The sequence below is a fragment of the Meriones unguiculatus genome, chromosome 2 (genome assembly GCF_030254825.1).
Source record: "Meriones unguiculatus strain TT.TT164.6M chromosome 2, Bangor_MerUng_6.1, whole genome shotgun sequence".
NCBI lineage: Eukaryota > Metazoa > Chordata > Mammalia > Rodentia > Muridae > Meriones > Meriones unguiculatus.
This window is the reverse complement of record NC_083350.1, coordinates 148,383,593-148,405,595: the sequence shown is the minus strand read 5'-3', so window position 1 is coordinate 148,405,595 and position 22,003 is coordinate 148,383,593. Positions and strand designations below refer to the sequence as shown.

General features: G+C 36.2%; 1 protein-coding gene across 1 annotated transcript in view; it reads right to left on the bottom strand.

Annotated features, from left to right (window-relative positions):
* Positions 1–4,175: 4,175 nt before the first annotated feature.
* The window catches only part of Hspa4l (heat shock protein family A (Hsp70) member 4 like), a 44,317-nt gene continuing 26,489 nt past the window's right edge, over positions 4,176–22,003 (bottom strand). Inside the window, exons 13-19 of the mRNA XM_021652941.2 lie at positions 20,356–20,454; positions 18,318–18,455; positions 15,330–15,455; positions 14,965–15,072; positions 14,235–14,354; positions 10,293–10,454; positions 4,176–6,617 (exon numbers count right to left, since the gene is read on the bottom strand). Coding sequence (XP_021508616.1) covers positions 6,429–6,617; positions 10,293–10,454; positions 14,235–14,354; positions 14,965–15,072; positions 15,330–15,455; positions 18,318–18,455; positions 20,356–20,454 — 942 coding nt within the window. The 3' untranslated portion in view covers positions 4,176–6,428. The remainder of the gene's footprint in view (positions 6,618–10,292; positions 10,455–14,234; positions 14,355–14,964; positions 15,073–15,329; positions 15,456–18,317; positions 18,456–20,355; positions 20,455–22,003) is intronic.

Here is a 22,003-nt window from a genome sequence, read left to right as displayed (position 1 = left end):
GTGCAAAACTCACGGTTCAAGGAGCAGGCAGAATATGTATTTATTATTATTACATGACTTCTTGACAATGTGCACTGACATCCAAAAATGAATTGCATTTATTATCAATTGATTTGTCTGCTAGTATGAAGATGCAATTTACATACAGATGAAATGTTTTATATGCTTTGATTATTCCATATGCAAACATTTTGTGCCTATGTTTGTGAAGTCAAATTCCCAAATGGTATTTATAGAATATTATCAATTAACATTGAAAGCCATTCCTATGTCTGTTCATGTCTGTCATGTCAAACAAAATTATCTTTATAGACATGTCACATTTGATTATTTTTCTGTATTGCAAACAGAATTGAGAAATCAAATGCACAATTCTTCTAAAAAGGAAGAAAACTAAGAAGAGTTACTAAGAACTAAACTGTGAAAAGTTTATTTTACAGGAATGACTAGAGTAGAGTCACTTTGTACATACTTATAATGGTTGTGAAGATGACTAGAATACTATTTTACCAGAAGTGGACAATGGAGTATGGCTTCCTTTAAAAAGTGTTCTTCTGGTGGGGCTGTGGTGGCGTACACCTTTGATCCCAGCATTTGGGAGGTGGAGGCAGGAGGATCTCTGTGAGGCCAACTTGGTCTATATAGTGAGTTCCAGGACAGCCCAACACTACAGCAAAACAGAACAAAAGATTTCCATGTATTGTGATGTTAAGTCACAATGGCTTCTTCCTATCAAACCTAAGAGCAAGCTCCTTCCAAGACACTAAGCCATACACATTTTAGAGAAAAATGTACACTGTATTTTGCCACCTACATTCTAAGCAGGTTGACATGATTTTAAAGGTGTTTTCACTTCATCTCTCAAAAGAAACAAATTTAGGAAATGTTTAAAAAGGATAGAGAGAGCTTATATTTAGTCAGAAATAAAAGGTTTAAGAAAAATCTGCTCTTTACTTTGAATTTCTGGTCCTTGTTATTCTGTCAACCTTAACAGACAACACTCACAAACTGACTTCTTTTGGTCCAGAATTATTTCTAATTATTGAACACCCAATATGAGGAGAATCTATTGGTTGTCACTAAAACTAGAGGTGATGAATATGGAAAGGCTGTATCTTGGTTTAATCACATATTAAGACCTCCAAATCCTAACTGTAAGGCTTGGTATTAAAGGAAGCAAAGGGATGGTCATGGTGGCACACACTTTTAATTCCAGCACTCAAAGATGAAGCAGGGGGATCACAAATGTTGGAGGCTAGCCTGGACTACATATCTTGTCCTAGTCCCAAATTGTAAGGGGAGAGAGGCTCCTAAACTTATATAAACTGCTAATCATCCAAGTGGCAAGATGCATAATTTAAATGTCATGAAAAGAAGTTAAAAATCAAGATTTTAATAGCAATGCATTTGGTGGGTGTGGTGGCACACATTTGTAATCCCATCACTCAGGGAATTAGAGGCAGGCAGATCTCTGTGAGAGTTCGAGGCTAGCCTGGTCTTCAGAGTAAGTCCAGGATAGCAAAGGCCACACACAGAAACCCTGTTTTGAAAACACAAAAAAGAATAAAAAGCAATGCATTTGAAAACACTAGCTATTTAAATAACATTTTACATACCACTGATTGTGAAAACTGGATACAATCTGAGACATGTTGTATTTCACCATCTCTTAATAGGATAAGCACATTTTTGGGTCTTAATATTATTTTTTTAAATAATCATCCCGTGACTTGAGTGACATAGCTTCATACTCCAAGCAAGGGTCACATTATTTTCATTACTATGGATTTAAACTGCATCCTGCATCAGATGGTCATGATTTAGTTACTATCTTTGACTCCTTGATTCCTGGTATCAATATATTTTTAACAAATATGCCTTTTCTTTTACTCTAATAATATGCTAGATGCAGCCTTAAGAATCCAGGTGAGGAAGCCTTTGCAGCTGTGCAATGCTGACCCCTTCCAGAGATTTCAGTTTTTGAATTTCCTTTGAAGCAGTTTGATTTTCAACATTCTTAGCATTCTAGATGCCTCTTTATTGTTTAAAGTAAGAATTTTGCCAAGTGTGGTGGTTTGAATAAGAATGCTCGCACCCACCTCCAACTCTCCATAAGCTCATATATTTGAATGCTTAGTCACTTGGAGAGTGGAAAGGTTTGAGGAGGATTACAAGGATTAGAAGGTGTGGCCTCATGGGAAGAAGTGTGTCTGTGAGGGTGGGCTTCAAGGTATCAAAAGCCCATACTAGGCCCAGTCTCTCCAATTCTCTCTCCTCTCTCTGTCTGCTGCCTGTGGGTCAGCGTGTAGCTCTCAGCTACTTCTCCAGCACCATGCCTGCCTGCCTGCTTGCCTGCCTGCCTACCAAATGCAAATAGACTCACCTCTGAAATTGTAAACAAGGCCCCAACTAAATGCTTTCTTTTATTTGAGTTCTCTTTGTCATGGATGGTATCTCTTCACAGCAACAGAACAGTGCACTAAGACATTATTTACAAAGACTTTGGCAGCACTGTAAGCCCAGTGCAATTTTGTTAGGAGACACTGAATATATGAATAATATATTTTTTGAGATTTTATTTTGATGTGTATGAATGTTTGCCTAGTGTTATATTTGTGTCTGCAGTGCCTTCTGAGGCTAGAAGATAACACTGAATTCCCTGAAAATGGAGTTACAGATGGCTATGCGTCATCATGTGGGTGCTGGGAATTGAACTTTTGTCCTCCTTGGGGAAGAACAACCAATGCTCTTAACTGCTGAGCTATCTTTCCAGACCCAGGAATTTAATTTTGTGTACTTTAGAGAGACTTGTGGTGATTAAACAGCTACAGTTTTTAGTTAAAATACTGGTCTTTGATTAAATTTGTTACTTTTTAATCAAAAGAAAATCTTATATGCATCCTTGGAATTGCTTTAGAAATCTTTAGATTAAATCTTGACAAAACCCATAAAGAAATGTGTACACTTGGTAATCTTTTTGTCAGAAATCTGTGTCCTCTAAAATTTCCTGGCTGCTTTAAGATTACTTGGTTTGCTAAAGGACTGGAAAAATATGGAATAACAATTAGAAAAACTCATAAGCAAGCACCTCTCTTCGTATTTCTTGTAAATTATCTGTATCTTTAAATACTGAGTAAAAGATCAATTAGTTCTTTCATTAAATTTTATACAGTCAAATATTATATATTATGTATACATTTAAAATGCAGTTTTTACTGTATCATTCTAAACATTGACAAAGATTGATTTATAATTTTCTGATCATTTAAGAAGCACTTCTAAACATAAAAGATAACTTTTTTTTTTTTTTTTTTTTGCTTAGGGATCTACCCCAGTGTTAGTGTTAAAGTTAGTGAGGCCCTCTAGACAACAGCTGTCCTCACACCAGCCCTGTAACATAAAATACAAAGGACTTAGTCTGCATTACCAACCTCTAAATATCAAAACCGCAAGGGGATGCCTCCTGGAATTGTTTCAAGGGTCACTATTACATTTCAAATGTATAAGATTTTAACAATGGCTTTACTTGTTTAGCCAATCATTCTGACAAGGTCTTTTACCTTTTTAGGTGGATTTCTCACAAGCCACAGACATGCTAATTGTGGTAAAATGCTTTAACTTTTTTTTTTTTTTTTTTTTTTTTTGACACAGGGTCTTACTACGTAGCATTGGCCCTACAACTCCTTATGTAGACCTTACTGGTCTGAACTCAGAAATCTGTCTGATTCTGCCTACGGAATGCTAGGATAAATGGCATTTGCCATCATGAGTGGCTTAACACTGTCTTTAAATTGATTATTGATTATTTATAATTTATGGATGTCTGATTAGAAAATAAACACAAACACACTAAAACTTGATGCTTCCCTCCAGCCCAAATAAAGTTCATTTGTTTACAGCAAAGACCTGGTTACAGTTTTAAAACTGACATGTTATTCTAATACCTGAATTACTTGATCTGTTTGTAGCTTTTTAGAATTTAAGGATTCTGTAATACTGCTAAAGAATCAAAGCAAATTTGTTTTCTGAGGGTGGATCTCAGTGTAGTCAGCTTGGCCACAGTAAGCTCAGACTCCTTCCAACTCCACTCCTGGTGCCTGTATTCTTACACAAGTGTCCTCTTTTTTGGTATCATTTAAGTCTTTGTATAATCACAGTATAATTGGTTATTAAGGTTCTTTTTTTTTTTTTTTTTGCCAGAGGGGTGCAGAAGGCTTGAGACAGGGTTTTTCTGTGTAGCCCCAGCTGTCCTGGAACTTACTCTGTAGATGAGGCTGCCTTGAATTCAGAGATCTGCCTGCCTTTCCTCTGCCTCCTGAGTGCTGAGGCTTATGTCATCACTGGCTATTGTAAGTTGGTTTCTTAAAGGAAGATAATTGGTACTTTCAGAATTAAACCATAGTAACTTGGTTTTGTTTTTTTTTAACAATAGCATAAAATTGGTAAAGTATATAGATTATGTTTGAATGTACTTAACTTATTAAATGATATTAAATTGCAAAAATGTTTTATCTTACTAAAACTCTAAACTACTTGAAAGTGACTTCAGAGCAGGATGGAAAATGAGGCTCTGCTGGACAGTCAGGTGCAGAAAGATATTTTTCTTCCACTTCCAACAAGTCTTTAGGCACAGCTCCTTACTAAGTGAGTGTAAGTGATAAATAAGAAGCAGCTGTACAATCCCTGCGTGGTCACATATTCCCCTTACAACCATGATTTTTTTTTTCTGAAATGGACCTATGTATATATATACATACAAATGAAAAGTAACTGATAGCTACTTAAAATGTATTTCTTCATTTATTGGATCTAATTGTTTCATTGTAATAAAAGATATAGACATTAAAAATATGTCGGGACTATATGGTTTTCTTAATAAAAATGATGAATATTTTCCCCCCAAAAGCTGAATAAAAATTCTTGCAAAATGACCACCTCATTCTCCTATACTCTTTCAGTGCAGACTACATTGTAGGAACAAAATCTCTATTAGAGAACTCATTTGAGAAATGACTACCCCTGAAGATAGCACACTCTCAGTCTTTAGCTACTTAAGAAAAGTTCAGTATTGTGTTTAATATAAAGATTTAGCTTTGGGAAAACAGCCTTTGAAGATTGTAACTGAAGTCAGTCTTCAGTGAACTAGCATTAGGAACACAAGGGCCCATGCATTTGTCTTGCTTCTTTCCCCTGAAGACTGAAATATCACTCCAGCTTTCCCCATGGTTAAATAAACCGTTCCACGCCTCAGGACATTAACTGAATGGTGTGAACAAGTGTGGTGATAAACCACAAACCAGGTCCTTACTATGGCTGAAATGCACTGTGCCTTTCCCATGAAGAAGCACCAAACCTGGAGCCAAGTTTTCAAAAGGCAATTTAACAGCAGGAACTATAATTTAATCACGTCATACCATATTACACTATGTAACATTGTGTATTTTACCTACTGATGTAACACAGTTGAGTTTATTACAAGCATTATTTCCTAAGACTTATGGTACAGGCACTCCTTTATAGGAAGTACTGCTTATTTAATAGTGTCTATCTACATTGGAACATTAAATCAGTGATAGGTATATATAATGCAATGCATTGTGCAATTTCTCCCTACCCCAGATTAAGGTATTATTAACAAAAATCAATTAAGAAAACCAACACAACTATAAAAACTGAACCAAGGCTGTCAGCATCACAGATGCACATCTGAACAGGCCAACAGTGCTTTCCCATAACATGACGGTATAGGCTTAGCATTAGTGTAGCAGCAGCTGGTCTTTAGGACAAGGAAATCAACAGTTTCAAGTGAAAAGTTACTCTGTGAAAACAATCCATGCTACTAACAAAAGCAGCAAATGCTGGTGTTATCTGAATGTCAAACTGCACTGTCTCTTTCTGAGTATCATTTATGTGATGACAAGACTGGAGTCCTTGTGGCGCATCAGTGAGATGGACTAGTATGTCAGAACCTCCCATTTGTTTTAATATTTAAATGATAACAATAGGGAAACTAGGAAAGTGTCAGTGCTGTTGGTTCTAAACCACATCAACTTCAGTTTGTTTTCACAGTAACAATGCAGTCAACCCCCTACCTCTGCAACATAGGAGCAACACGGTTATCCCTTCCTGCACAGAGGAACTGAGAGTTTTGCAAGTAGAAGCTGTGACTAAGGTGGATGGCTGGTACATAGCAGTCCTGCATACTGACACAAAGTATGTGAAGAGAGCTCAAACTGATTCGTACATATCTATTCAGCTAAAGCTTCACAGCAGCAATGGACATTAATAGTGCACTCGATATAGACACTTTTCAAAACTACTCCAAAAAACAAATGACAAAAGTAGTTAAGAACAACATATGTTGTGTGTACCAGGTGTAAAGGATGAATGGACCCTGTAGTTATCCCACTGTTTGAATTACAAGAAACTTAGTCCACTTCCATCTCTCCAGAGTCAGTGTGCTGCGAGCTGCCTTTTGCTGGATCTGGGTTGGTCTCTGTACCATTCTGTCCATCCATTGGTCCATTGTGTTCATTGTTAGCTTTTGCTTTGTCTTCAGGAACTTCTACTTTTGGTTTGGTCTTGTAAACGATGGGGTTACAGAAATTATCCAGTTCCTGAAGACAGAAACAAGCCATGTCAAATATTACACAAAGCACTTAAGATGTCTGACAGTGTTCTCTAACCTACTAAAACTTGAGTCCTCATACTATATTTAGCAATTTTTTTTCTTTTGAGACAGGCTTTCTCTGTGTATTCTGGCTGTCCTGGAACTCACTCTGTAGACCAGGCTGGCCTTAGACTCAACAATCTGCCTGCCTTTGCCTTCAGAGGGCTGTGATTAAAGATGTGTGCCACCACCACCTGGTTATTGTTCTTAATTAAAATTTATTTTTATTTCATATGCATTGGTGTTTTGCCTGCATATGCCTGTGTGAGGGTGTCAACCTCTGGAACTGGAGATCAGATAGTTGTGAACTGCCATGTGGGTGCTGGGAATTGAACCCACGTCTTCTGGAAGAGCAGCCAGTGCTCTTAGCTACTGAGCCATCTCTCCAGCCCGAATTTTTATTTCTTTATGTGTCAGATCTTTTGAGTATTATGTTAATACATTTCAAAACTGAAGTTTCTAAACATTTATATGAAAATAATTTTAATAAACAGAACCGGGTAAATGCACATAGTATTTTAAAAAGATAGCTGAAGGACAAATAAACCATAAAGTAAATGTAATTTATGTTTTATGCAGTTTCAATTTTTTATATTTTATTTTTGAGATTATAAAATAATTACATTTCACCCTTCCCTTTCCTCCCTCCACAACCTTTTATAACCTCCTTGTTCTTTTCAAATTCATGGCTTCTTTGTTCATTAATTGTTATCATATGCATATACGTATATGTTACATGTATATATATTCCTATATAAGCTGCTCAGTATGTATAATGTTACTAACATATACATCTTCAGGGTTGACCCACTTGGTATTGAATAACGGTATGCTTTTCCCTGGGGAAGACTGTTTACCCCACTGCAAGCATTCCTTAGAGACATGTAGTTCTTTGGGTAGGGTTGAGGGCTCATGAACTTTTCCCTGTCCACTTTGACATGTCTAGTGTCATCCTGTTCAGCTCATGTTTGGGCAGTCATGCTGGTGAGACTTTATGGGCAATGTGCTTTTAACATTCTTGATAAGCCCAGAAAGCAAATGCAAGTAATAATGTTTAAAATGAAACCTAATGCATTTTCTCTTTCCTTGTTTTTCACACAGAAATGAAAGATTCTTACTTTAAGCCATAAAATCGTGAAGTTTTTCCAGACTCCAAGCAGTTGGAACAAAGATCTATGACAGCGAGTGTCACCATCCAACCCCACCCCCCACCCCCATGCAGGGAGGACAATCAAGCTATAAATTCTCTTGATGAGTTCCACATTTTATCTACTCACAGTGAGGTACTTAAAAACTTTTTGACAAAATGGGATTGAAAACTTTAAATTTTTTTTCTAATTATATAGTATTTGCTTTTGAGAAAAAAGAGAAATATTGTGTACAAAAAATAACAAGGGAAAGAAATCCTTTTCTTGGCACACATCTTTTAAAGTATTTAAATTTTTATTTATTTATTATGTATACATTGTTCTGCCTGCATGTATACTTGCAGGTTAAAAGAGGCACCAGATCTTATTATATAGATGGTTGGGAACTACCATGTGGTTGCTGGGAATTGAACTGAGGACTTCTAGAAGAGCAACCAGTCCTCTTAATCTCTGAGCTATCTTTCCAGATTCCAAGAAATCCTTTAATATTAACATTTCACTAAACATCCTTCTAGATGTTAGACTCTTAAACACACACACACTATTCGCACAACTGCAGACACACACATTGTATAAACTGAAGTTCCTAGAAGAAAACCCTGTCTACAGTCTGGCTCACTAAATTAGAATATTGTTACTGTGGAGAGTTGACATGCTGCTGATCTAGAGCTAAAATTATGGGCTATCTTTATCCCCACCCCCTTTATGGCTGCCCTCACATCTGTCTTAGTTAGGTTTTTATTGCTGTGAAGAGACATATCCATTACAGAGAAAAACATTTAATTGAAGCTGGCTTACAGTTTCAGAGTCCATTATCATCATGAAGGGAAACATGGTGACATGCAGGCAGACATGGTGCTAGAGAAATTGCTGAGAGTTCTACATCCTGATCCACAGGCAGAAGGAGACTGGTCTACACCGGGCATAGCTTGGGAATAGGGGAACTCAAAGCCTGCCTCCAGTGTAACATTTTCTCCAAGGCCACACCTACTCCAATAAGGCCACACTTCATAATAATGTCACTTCCCTATGGGCCAAGTGTTCAAAAACATGAAGTCTATGGGGGCCATTCCTAGTCAAATCACCACAACATCCTTTCAACTCTCAGGTAAACGTTTGGGGAGGACTACCTTATCAGAGCAGTAGCTTCCACCATCCCCAAAGCCAAGAATGTCATCAGATAGTGTCTGAAACTTGGAATGGGGATTTTCCTGCTGTTGTAACCTATCTGCCTTTAGTCCCCACACATGAATTTGGTAAATGCCTTGATTTATGACTACTTTTGTTCAGAAACTAAGTTTATGAGACCCACTTCCATGATGAAATGTTATTCAGACAATCTGAATTTGTGTTCATGGTCTATGATCACTCATATTTGGCTCACAATAAATTATGTCTTTTTTTTTTAAGTGAGAGCTGTGCTTTATGCCTACAAATGTGATTTTATTAAGGTTCTGTAACCCTTTTTACTTGATATGTTGTAGTAATATCTTTGTAACTAAAACATCATATTTGATAGCTACATCATATATATAGTAGTAATTCCTAGAATTTATGTAATACTTTCTAGAATTGTGATTTGAAGTAAGTATACACTTACTTCCAGTTTTTCTATGTATGTATGTATGTATTTGCTTTGACACAATGTTTCAGAAAAGTTGTTCAAGTATAAATTGGTCAGGGGAGAGTACTCACTGACCTACATCCTTCCAAATACGACAGAGCTTATAAATGCAAATACAGCAAACGATACAGACAAAACCACCTGTACTTTTAGTGACTGGGTACACATCTCTGCTTTGTCAGCCCTCAACCAGTGTTTATATTTATTGTCATCTTTGCATAGTTTTGGTGCCATTTTTAATAGCTTTTGACATGTTTATTATCAATGTTTATTAAAATTCAAAGTTTATCTGAGATTACATAAAATAAAAACAGGATTTTATAGTGGAAAATTTCACATTCCAAGATAGACCTATTGCCACAAAGTTGTTAGAGGTCTCAAGGAATTCGGGTATTTATGTTATCACATTGCTGTATTTCATTATATATTACTCTTGGAACTTAAAAGCCAGCAATGTGTGGCAAGTTTAAAAAAGGGGTACAGACTGTTATATCTAGAGTTGTTGAAGTTAGCAAAGCCTTGTCTTTAAAATTGCTCTTCTGCAAGTTGATTATTTATCAGGGTGTGACACCCACTAGTTTTTTAGTCCTTAAATGTGTTTTAGTTCTTAAACCTATTAAAAAGGAAGTTTTAGCCAATGAGGTGGCTCAGCAGGGAAGCGTGCCTATTGGGCAAGCCTGGCAATCTGAGTTCAATCCTTGAAACCACCTGAAAGTGGAAGCTGAGAACCAACCACCACAGAGTTGTCCCTAGACCTCCTATGACCCATGACATGTGTGCCCACACATTCACTGTGTTTTCTCACAAGCATCAGCAAAATAATTTTTAAAAGGGAATTTTAGTTTCTTACCTTTGACTTTGCAACTATTTCTGCTACTTTTACCACAGGCTCTTGAGTAAGACTTAATTTGTTCTGTGCATTCATCTTACTGTTCAGCCAATTCATGGAGTCACTGATGTACTTTTCAACTTTTTCCATTTCAGCAGGATCCAGATGATCGTATCTTTCATCCTATTAAAATTAATAAAATTATAAAAGAAAAAGAAGTAACTGATTTTTGGTAATGGCTTATTGATAATTTCCCTTTAAAACATTCAAATTCTTACTTATGACATACTTCATATAAAGATGCCACATACACGATGACAGATCGAAGAGACTAGGGGACGTTGGTGTAATGTTCTTGGGGAATGTCTACAATTACCCTTGTCCGTAATTGTAGACATTTACTGATTTCTACACCCACTATCTTGGTTTCAACCCAGACATTGTATTGTGATGTTTATTCTAAGCTTCACCTGATTTAAATGCTGATTTCTCTACCCCACTATCTTGGTTTCAACCCAGACATTGTATTGTGATGTTTATTCTAAGCTTCACCTGTCTCAAGTTTGTGTAAACATGCCACCACTTGCTCTCTGTATTTTCAATAAAACAATTAGCCAATGCTGTGCAATGGAGCAAATAGGGTGGGACATCTGGTCTAGAGGGGAGGAGAAGGAAGCGAGTGGAGGGAGAGAGCAGAGATGGGCAGGAGAGGACTTGAAACCACGAGGAGAGATAAATCGGACCTAAGATATGACTAAAGGTAAGTATAATGTTGGAGATTCTCAATGGGAGGAGATTATGCAGGCTTGGAGGTTTAATATAGAGTAATCATTGCCCAGCATTGTGCTTTAGGTCAACTAAATACATCTTAGTCTCTGTATGGTGATTTGGGTATACAGCTGGTTTAGGAATAACTGCTGTTTAACTAAAAGATAAATCAATAGTAAATATTAATATACAACAGGAAAAATATAATCAGTGCAGATTTGCAAAGGACTCCCAAAAGTCAGCTTTGCAAAAGAACCATTAGTGGAGGCTCTGCATTGGAGGCTCTGCAAGAGAAGCTAGGAAAGAACAGAATTTATATAGATTAAGGAGAAAATAAGTACACAGGTATATAGTGAGGAAAAAATAAAATTCTGAACATATAAAAAAATTAGGTGGTGTTTTTTATTTAAAAAATGACAATGAAATTCTGTGTAAAAAAAACCATACTTCTAGCTAATATATCTAGGAAACCAATCAAAATGTCAGTGTCCATGGGTAAAATGAGCAGAGCAGAATGAAGCAGCAATATAACATACAAGCAAAAGGATTTCCTAATAAAGAGTATGGATAGCCTAGAAAACACAGCATGAACAAGGATGAAGAAAGTGTTGAGGAAAGGGAAAAGAGCAAGAGGATACAAGTGACATGAAAGCAGAATGGGGTCAAGGGTATACAGAAATGTAGGAGGAAGCAGAAGGGGGTAAAAGGAGAGGGATCAACCCAAATAAATAACCTTTGAAAAAGACATAATGAAACCAACCACTATATATGCTAATCAATTTTTAAACAAAATTCTTTTGCTGAATTTATTTTTCCTCTTTTTTTTTTTTGAGACAAGGTCTCGCCTAGCCATACTTGGGCTTGTCCTGATCCTCTGCCTTGGCCTCTTAAGCATTGAAATTAAACCCCAAAGATAAAAAGGGGATTGGACCATGGGATTGCTACTTTCAAAACTGTTAAGCTTTCTCAGACATTCGAGGTTTTTTTTTTTTTTTAAAGATTGCTAATTACACATCACACTGGACTTGGCTTCTGGCTACTTTATTTTATTTGGTTTCTTATTGTCTCATGGATTAAGTTTTCTTTGCTGCTTTATTTGCATTAACCAACAAATATGACCTTTAAAAATTACTTTTAGCCTGAGGTTTTTCTTGGAATTCCCACCTCTTACCAACTTGAAGCTATCTGTAAAGTCTGAAATCTCTACTACTGTTTATAATAAACTCATTACTTTACCATCTACTTTTTGGAGTTATATTTAAAATACAACCCATCCATATTAAAATATTTGGGTTAACTTTGGACTGTTACATGTCTACCTCATAAGCAAGATATATATATATATATAACTCTCATCACTGTCCTTCACTATCTGGTTTGAATTTCCATCATTTCTTGATTGTATTAGTCTAACAATGTCATAGTCTACTTACTCCTAGATGCCAAGTCGCATTGCTTCTATAATCTAAAACCCCCAAGCTACCTAAAACAACTTTTACAGAAGCTGAGATGAGGACCTTTGTGATCAGGCATCTATCCCTCCCCAGATTTAAGTCAAACCAGCTTTGATGTTTCTTCAGTTTGTTTCCCCCAAGTGTGTGTGTGGCAGGTATTGAGGCCACATATTTGAAGGTCATAGGGCAACCTACAGGAGTCAGGTCTTTCCTACCATCATGTGTGACCTTAGGATTGAATTTAGGTCATCAGGCTCAGGAGCATTTATGCATGTAATCTATCTCACTGGCCTACAGTTCTGTTCTCAAGAACATTTTTTCTCCACACATGCTGAGCCCTGGCTTCCCTCAATTCTCTTCTGATATATCTCTCTCATTGGTTTGCCTTACTCTCTGACATAACTCCTGGAGGTCTCTTGCTTTCTCCATAGCCCCTTTACCAGCATTTTATTTTCCAACTGAAACATATCAGAACAAATAGGCCCCAGTATTTCCATTTGCCAGAGTTCAGGACCCATAAAACATCCTGGCACATAATTAAAACTCACATACCTGATCAAATAAAATATTGGTTTGCTTTAGATGACACCTTAAACCCACAAACCCAAAAAGACCAGTAAAGTCAGAAGAGTACTAATCAAGCCAGGATCTATACTAGATTTGAAATATACTTGGCATTTGGTCTGCCTTCTTCTTTCTTTTCCGTAACCCATACAATCTGCTTATGAGTGCACAGGCAGGCTGAGCTAGCTAAATCACAAATTTTCCTTTACCAGACATAGAAATACTACTTCTAAAAGAATTAAGTTGTATACTGGAAAACAGTGTACACACTGATGCCAGCTATTTTGGTTTAACTCCTGACTCTCATCATTTACTATCTGTATAATCCAATAAGCTGCTTAAGCATAGGATTTTTTAATAAGTGAATTGAGACAATAGTATTCATAGTTCCTAGGTACTAAATACCCTGGTAAGAATACTGTATGACAACCCACCCACACTGATTAAGATTTACTAAGTACTTGGGGAATCTAAGTATTGGGGATGATGCCATGCCTGAACGATTCTGGTGCTGCTCTTTCTTGCATATGGATGCAGTGTTATCAATGATCAAATCTGGGCAATAACTGAGTATGTAAGGTATTAGTAGGACCAGTAAACCTGACCCTATGGGACAAATACAACAAGATGTCTTTGTTTCTCCTGAGTTTTCTTGAACAGTAGCAATGAAGATGTGGACACAGGAAAGAACCAGTAATCTCTTAAAAAGTCTGCTAGGCCATGTTCAGATGCTTGATTGGTCACTTACTGTTCTATCCAAAAGGACACATTGGCGTATATTGCCCTACCTGAAGCTTCAGACCACTGGAGAGTTGAGAGAGGTTCGGGTATGTAGGAAGAATGAAGAGAGATTATAGAAGAATGATAAATGGAAGATCAACAACAAGTCAGGCAAGGAGCAAAATATACGCTAGCAGTTTAGAGTCAAGGAAGACTTTTTGGTCATGTAAGAAACAAAACTGAAAACAACAAATCTGGACACTGGATTAAGCTTAAGGTATGACTTCAGAAAATTCTAGAAGGTGAAAGAGCCTCAGATAATTTAAATGCCACGGAAGCTCTACTGGTAATTTTTCCCTAAAAAGCTGTATGTTTGGTATGCTTATTGGAGTTTTGGAACTGAGGACTTCTACAGTCACCAGACATCATCATCAGCTGCTATCATGACCCCAAGTACCTTGCTTCTGTGTGCTTCTATCACTTTCAGGACAAGCTGAATCTTTTTCCCCAGGTCGTTTAAAGCTTTTGGTCTCTCTTCATGTTCTACGTATTTCATTTGAATAGGATGGCCATATTTCTATTAACATAAGAAACATTTTAAAAGAATGAGTAAAGTTTTAATAGAATATAAATATAAACAGGCAAAGATAAAAATATCTTTTCTATTTTCCCACAAACAATGTATTACAGTGCCTCTTATCCTACTTTATCCCTCATTTTATCTAAAAAACAAAACAAAACAAAACAAAACAAAACAAAACAAAACAAAATCCAGTCATAATTACCTTTTGACTCTTTTCAAACCCTAAAACCCATCCCAAACTGTCAATCCTTTCAAAGCAAGGTGCTAAAAAACTTGACAGTCTTTTGGAAAAGATAAGAAATATCCTACTACACACAGAATTCCAAAACTTAAAAATTGGTTTCAAATTTTATTTACTTTTGAGACGGGGGTCTCTCTATGTAGCCCTAGCTGTCTTAGAACTCACTATGTAGACCATACTGGCCTCAAACTCACAGAAATCGAGGTGTTTCTGCCTCCCCAGAGCTGAGATTAAAGACATGTACCAGCATGCCCAGCAAAATGAACCAAACTAAATACCAATGCTTTTGCATTATATTTTTACAAAATTTAAATGTGTTTCATATGTTTAATATTCAATTGCTACTTAAAGCAATCTACTAACCTTTAGCTCCTGAAGCTTATCCACATAAACTTGTTTAGGTTGATCCTCTCCTTCTTCATAGAGCCAATTTTCTGTGTCTTCTAGCATTGCAGACAGTTTATTCATGTCCTAGTTATACATTTAAGAGACACTAATTACAAGTGCATTTCTTAGAAATAAGTCATTAAGAGATGGTTTGTAATTCAATGCCAGATTATTCTGACCTTAACCATGTTTTCATTATCCTTCTGCAACTTGAAAAATAACTGAACCATTCCCAAATAGGTTAAAAAATTGACAGTAACAAATTTAATATACCTTTTAACATAGTTCACACTAGGATTCTCAAATAAACAATAAAGTAGTTTTTACAACTTCAGACTTACTTCTGGAGTGATGAACTTTTCATAGACAGTGCCCAATTTGTCTCTGAAATCATACACGTATTCTTCAACAGCATTTTTCGCATCATTTCTTTCTTTCTCTAATTTATCCTGCATTATCATCTTCCCCTATTCAAAAAGTTTCAGATTGTCATAAAAATAAATATTAAAGAACTACTAGTTAAATCCATGGTAACACTTCCCACCTTCTAAGAGGAGCATGTTTAAAAACAAAAACAAGAACAGAACAGAATCTTTGATATTTCAGAAAAACCAAACCCTGGTACACAGCTGAGAATTAAACATCCCACAGAAATAGTGTGGAGGTTCTTCAAAAATAAATAAATATAAACTGGGCATAGTAGCACATTCCTTTAAACCCAGCACAGGGGAGGAAGAGGCAGGCAGTGAGTTTGAGGCCAGCAAGAGCTACACACTGAGACTTTGTCTTAAATAAGAGATGAAAAAACATTAAACAAATATAAATGCAGAATTATAATTTCCTTCAAACCTAGACAATTCTACTCCTGAGTATATACCCAAATTAATAAAAAGCAGACACTCCACAGATATCTGCATGCTAGTGTTTTCTGAGGCATTATTATCACCAGAAGTAAAAACTGAAGCATCCATTAACTGATGGGTGGACAAATGGTGTGTGTACAAATACAACAGAACTATGAGGCTTAGAAAGGAAGGTCTACGATTATGCTGAGGAAAACAACCCAGGCACAAACGACAAGTATTGTCTGATTCAGTTTTTGTGAGTTGTCTCAATGAGGCAAGTTCCTTTTGTTCTTGTTGTTTTTCTGGACAGGGTTTCTCTGTGTAGCCTTGGCTGTCCTAGACTTGCTTTGTAGACCAGGCTGGCCACAGCAATCCGCCTGCCTCTGCCTCCCAGAGTACTGGGATTGCAGACGTGCACCACCACACCTGGCTGAGGTAGATTCTTAAGAAACAGAAAATAGATGAGTATTCAATGAGAACTGGGAGAAGGAAGGAATGGTGAGCTTGTATTCCATGATAAAGTATTTCCATTTGGAATTGTCATAAGCTTTGGAAATAGTGGTGATGGCTGTATAATGCTAAATATAATAAATATGACTAACTTGAAAATATATACTTGACAATGGTTTTAAGAGGTCAAATTTTATACTACATGTATTTTTAAAGTAATAATATATTCCCAAATTACTGACTTGTATGCTTTGAGTGAATGTGACTTACACACCAGTAACAGCTTTTGAATGCATCTATACTTGTTCAAACTCCAGCATCCTCATTTACTAGTTGGGAGACAGCAGAAAAGTCACCTACTCTCAACTTTGTTACCCTAAAATGACTCTAATTCCATATTACATAGCCGTAACTCACATATAGTATCTTCCTCCACACCTGATCCACTATGCTTGGTCAGGGTTATAGTAACAGTGGTTGTGATGATGAGCTTTGAGGACTGATCACCTGAGTCCAAATATGAAGGTGATTATCTGACTTGGGGTATCATAGTATATGCAGGCTTCAGTTTTCTATTTGTAAGCTATAACCCTTAACAGGACCTACACATCATGTTTGAGGACTTCAAAGATGTTAGCAAGAACTGTTATGATCAAAATCAAGAAAAGAATGCAATTAGAATTCTTGAACAAAAATTTCACTTAAAAGCATCTGGTTTTATAAACATAAGGATCCCTTATAAGCTTTGATACAGTAGCATGAATTTAAAAACAGACAGTTCCCCTATCAGTGGACTAGGGGAGGAACACAGTGGGGAAAGAGGGAGGGAGGGTGAGATGGAAAGGAGATGAGGGAGGGGCTACAGCTGGGATACAAAGTGAATAAATTGTAACAATAATACAGAAAAATTTTTTAAAAGACATTCAAAAATTAATTTTTCATAATTAAAAAGCCTTATTTTGCATATAACTATGGTTTCCTACAATTCATTCTTCGGAAAAATTAGGCTCCAAATGTATAAATTCCAAGTATTGTATGAGAGCTTTAGGAATTATTGTGCATGAATAGAACCTTGTTAATAAACAGATGTGATACACTGGCACTTAGCAAGCCTTGTACAACCAAAATCTCTTTGTCTAATGATGGGCAGTAACGAGTTGAATGCAACATCCTTCAAACACTGACCTAATGCTTGTAGAAATTAGGAACCACCATTTCAATACAAATTTAAAGGGTAAATATAATCATTTTATACAGTTACTACTAAAGAATGAACTTACTTCCTTGTCAACAGACTGGAACTAAACATGAAAATAGACAAGAGTATGTAAGAAAATGTTAACAATGACAACAGAGTTTAAAACATCATTAATCAATACTCTGAACAGTCTTTAAGTATCACACACTTCATCAGGGGCTTGCTAGGGGACATGTTACATGTCTGTGATCCAGAACTCAGACGGCAAAGGAAGATCTGGAGATTCAAGCCAACCTGGGCTATGTAGAAGGAACCTACCCTCAACATCTCCCCAAACAAAACACAAAGAATCGTCCAAACCAAGCTAAAACAAGAGAACAAAAAGGGACTGCTTCTATTTATCATGGTCAAAGACAATAAAAGACAGGGGCCAGGAGCCAGGGGGGGTGGCACATGTTCACAATCCTAGCACCTAGAGGCAGCAAGATCTTCAATTACATAATGAGTTTGAGGCCAGCCATGGCTACATAAGCCCTGATTAAAAAAAACATAACAAAACAAAAAACAAAAACAACAATAACAAAAAATAAAAGTTGTAAGAATCTGCCTCAGGAAGGTTTTCTCTAAAGTGGACACTGTACTTCATATAACTAAGATGAAAAGTACTACATATGGTATTAATACAGCTTACTGTTTTATCAAAAGCAGATGGATGGTCTGTTTATAATTCTTAATAATTGTAAACCAGATCACCTAGATTTCATAGACCACCTCTGGCTTCTATACAATATCACAGTGCATTAACAACTATTTAACAGCAAATCTAACTTATATACCTCATTTTCAATGTAGCTATTGAGAAGATCTTGGGTCAGTTGTCTGTACAGGCTACTTTGGATAGGTAGATCAATACTCTTGACTTTCCCTTTTTTAATAGCTTGATTTATGCGGTCTTGCTTGTCTGAAGGAGGTGACTGGAAAAGAAATTGAAATCAAAAGTGAAAAATTCTAAAACTAACAAACACAAATTTTAGAGGTGAAACAAAAAGCATAGCCAAGCAAATCTATGACTGTCTATTACACTGTACTTAAAAATGAGACTGTACAGGCTGGAAACAAAGCTCAGTAGTAAAGTGCTTGTCTAGCATGCACAAACTATGGGTTCAATTTCCAGCATCAACCCCCCCATGCTTACACACACACATACACACAAAAACAAAAAACAAAAAAACCAAACAAAAACCAATTCTAATAGCCTTCTGTATTCTGCTTAATGCTAAATCCTTTCTACATTTCTAATTATGGAGTTAAAAATCCAAAGCTATAATGAACTACCACTTCACATACAATACTATGGTTATTATTCTTGACAAAGGAAAACAAATATAAGTAAGGGTATGGAGAAACTGGAACCCTTCTTAAACTGTTGATGAGATTATAAACTATAGTGATTGTTGACAGTTTTTAAAATAGTTGAGCCATTGAGATGGCTAATGGAAGTTGTACCTTGATCTCCACATAAGAGTTGTGTGGCATATATGTACATATATACATGCACACATTCATACATACACAAATACTCACACATGCACACATACACACATACATACATATATAACCACACAAGTACACACAGTTAGCTGAGATTATTCAAAATGTTAAACTCTTAAATATTATGACTATCAATTCCTTTGCTAAGTATGTGTCCAAGAAAATAAAAACATACATACAGAAAATTTGTCAAAAGTAATATTCTGGATAGAAAAACTACACTGTAATTATTACTAATGAACGGATAAATTAGAATGTGAGATGCATTGATACAATGCAGTATTAGGCCATAATCAGATACTAACACATCTTAAAAGGTTTTAAATATTTTTATAATCTAAAATTTAAAATTTCTAAGGAAAATAATTATACAGCTCAGCAGTACAGATGGACTTCTGTACAGGGCAGAAAAGTCATGATGCTACCGTCATGACTGGAACTGGAACTACACTTACGAATGAACTATCTCCCCAGCCTGAGATTTTTCTTATTCAGAGACTTGAAGGAAGGTAGAGAGGCCTAGGAAGTCAGTGGGATCTGATGCTCTCATGACAACAGATCTGGAAGGTGATAAGATGTAAGCCCACCAGCTCATAATCTCCCTGCTACAAGGGTTGCGTCAGAGAGTAAAATATTTTTAGTTGGGTATGGTTACACATGACATTAATTCCAACACTCTGGAAGCACAGACAAGCAGATCTCTGAGTTTAAGGTCAGCTTGCCTGGTGTAAACAAAAAAATTCCAGGCTAGCCAGGGCTACATAGTGATACCTTGTCTTTTACTCCCCAAAGATTTATTTTTAAAAAGAAAATATGATGTGACAAAAATGCCATGCAAAGCATTACACTTAAATTGTCTTCAGTTGGAATGTCTCTGTTTCTCCATTTCTCTGAGACTGTAATTTCTAGTGAAAAGAAATATTAAAACATCTTTTTCCCTGTCAAAAGGTAATTTTACTTATAATGTTATGTCTTGTTCTCTTAAAAGCTTGTAAAACTCTAAAATGAAGGTATTTTAGTTGTAAGCTTTCTATACTTATCCATAGCACTGAGTTTAAATTACAAAGTTTATTGAAAAGCAAGCAGCATCAGTAGAAAGATCAGCTAATCTATCCATCCATTATACCTCAAGCCAGATACAGCAGTTAGTGCAGGTTTGTGACCCAACTACTTGCGAGGCTGAGGAGGGAGCACCACAAGTGTGAGACAGACCTGCATCACATATAAGGAGACCTTGCCTAAAATAGCTACAGTCAAACAGGAAAACAGGAAATCCAATCCTAATGAAGTCCCAAATACGAGCACACAATTAGGAAAGCAAACCTTTGTTTTGGCCCCAGTGTGGTCAATCTCCTCCTCTGGGGTGTGCTCAGCATGAGATTTTTGGTGCCCTCCTTCTTCTTGGTCAATCTGCATTTTGTCCTGGCAAGAAAATGTATTAATGGATGGTACACTTTCCTTTTCTGGTAAGAAGCACAGCCCTATGCCCCATGTTGAGATGTGTGCACACACTAAAGCAGCTCACGTTTCCAATGACAGTAGCAATAAACAGATTACAGTATAAATGAATCAGTTCGAAGCTATGCAAACAGACCTTCTAATTCACCTATTTTGAACAAAAATTTGCAGAAAATATAGATAACTACTCTCAAACTCATAGATCAGGATTTACAAAATTAAGTGTTAAAAAGGGAGAATACTCAGACTTGACATGAAAATGTTATGAAGACCTTAGATGGAAAAAAAAAAACAATGAAAAAGATGAGACTCAATTACAAAATTCAGTTACATATTTTTTAATTTATTGAAATCATTTGTTCATACATTACATTTTAGTCAGTTTCTCCTCCCTCATCTGCTCCCCACCCTTTGAACTTCCCCATGCCTTCTTTCTCTCTGTTACATATTTTCAAATGTACTAAAATACTGAAATTAATCAAAATGTAGATGTCTCTGAAGCATTGGAACATAAACTCATAAGCTCTCAAATGGGCTGTTCATTTGGCAAAAAATCTAAAACAACAGACACATTTTTGTACTCTAATCACATTTACTAGCATCTTCTTGAAAGCAGCAGCTTAGCATATAAGAATCATTATAATTTTTGCTCTATCTGGAACTGAGAAATCTGTACTTACTAGAAAGCCTTTGAACAAATAAAAGCACAGTTTTGCCGAAGAGAAGAACAGGCATAATTATATTTTCCCACTCCTTGGAGTTTAAACCGGGGCTTTGTGAATGCTAGACAAGAGCTATACCTCTGAACTACAGCCCTATTCTTCAAGATCAGTTATGCTTTATATCCCAGTTCTTCCTATACAACTCTACAGCTTCTCACACATGACAAGAAGTAAATATGTGTTTGAATTGTGGTCTCAGAGAACATTATATAAATCTTAAATGCTACATAATAAGAAAAATGTAAATGCTACTGAGGATATAACTCAGAGATAGAGTATGGTACAGTGATTGCTCAGGGGTTTATCTTTCAATGTCTTGGGATTTATCCCCTGTAAAACTAAATAAGTAAACAAAATTAAAAATTGCTTTCAAGTAAACAGTCACAATACTATATCAGGTTTTTTTCTTTTACACTTGTTAAAAGAACCTTTTACTACCATTATTAACTTATTTAAATTTTTGTGAACAATCTGATACTTCCTTTTCCTTAATTCAGTAATAATACAGATGACTAGAGGCTACCTTAAGAACACAACAGCCAGGGCAATATGGCACCCACCAGAGCCCAGCTAGCCTACTGCAGCAAGCCCTGGTTATCCTAACACAGCTGAAGCACAAGAAAATGATCTTAAAGTCAAGCTTATGAAGATAGAGGCCCTTAAAAAGGAGATTAATATACTGCTCAAAGAAAGCCAGGAAAACACAAACAAGAAGGTGAAGGAAATAAATAAAACCATTCAAAACCTGAAAACAGAAATAAAAGGAATTAAGAAAACTGAGGAAACCCTGG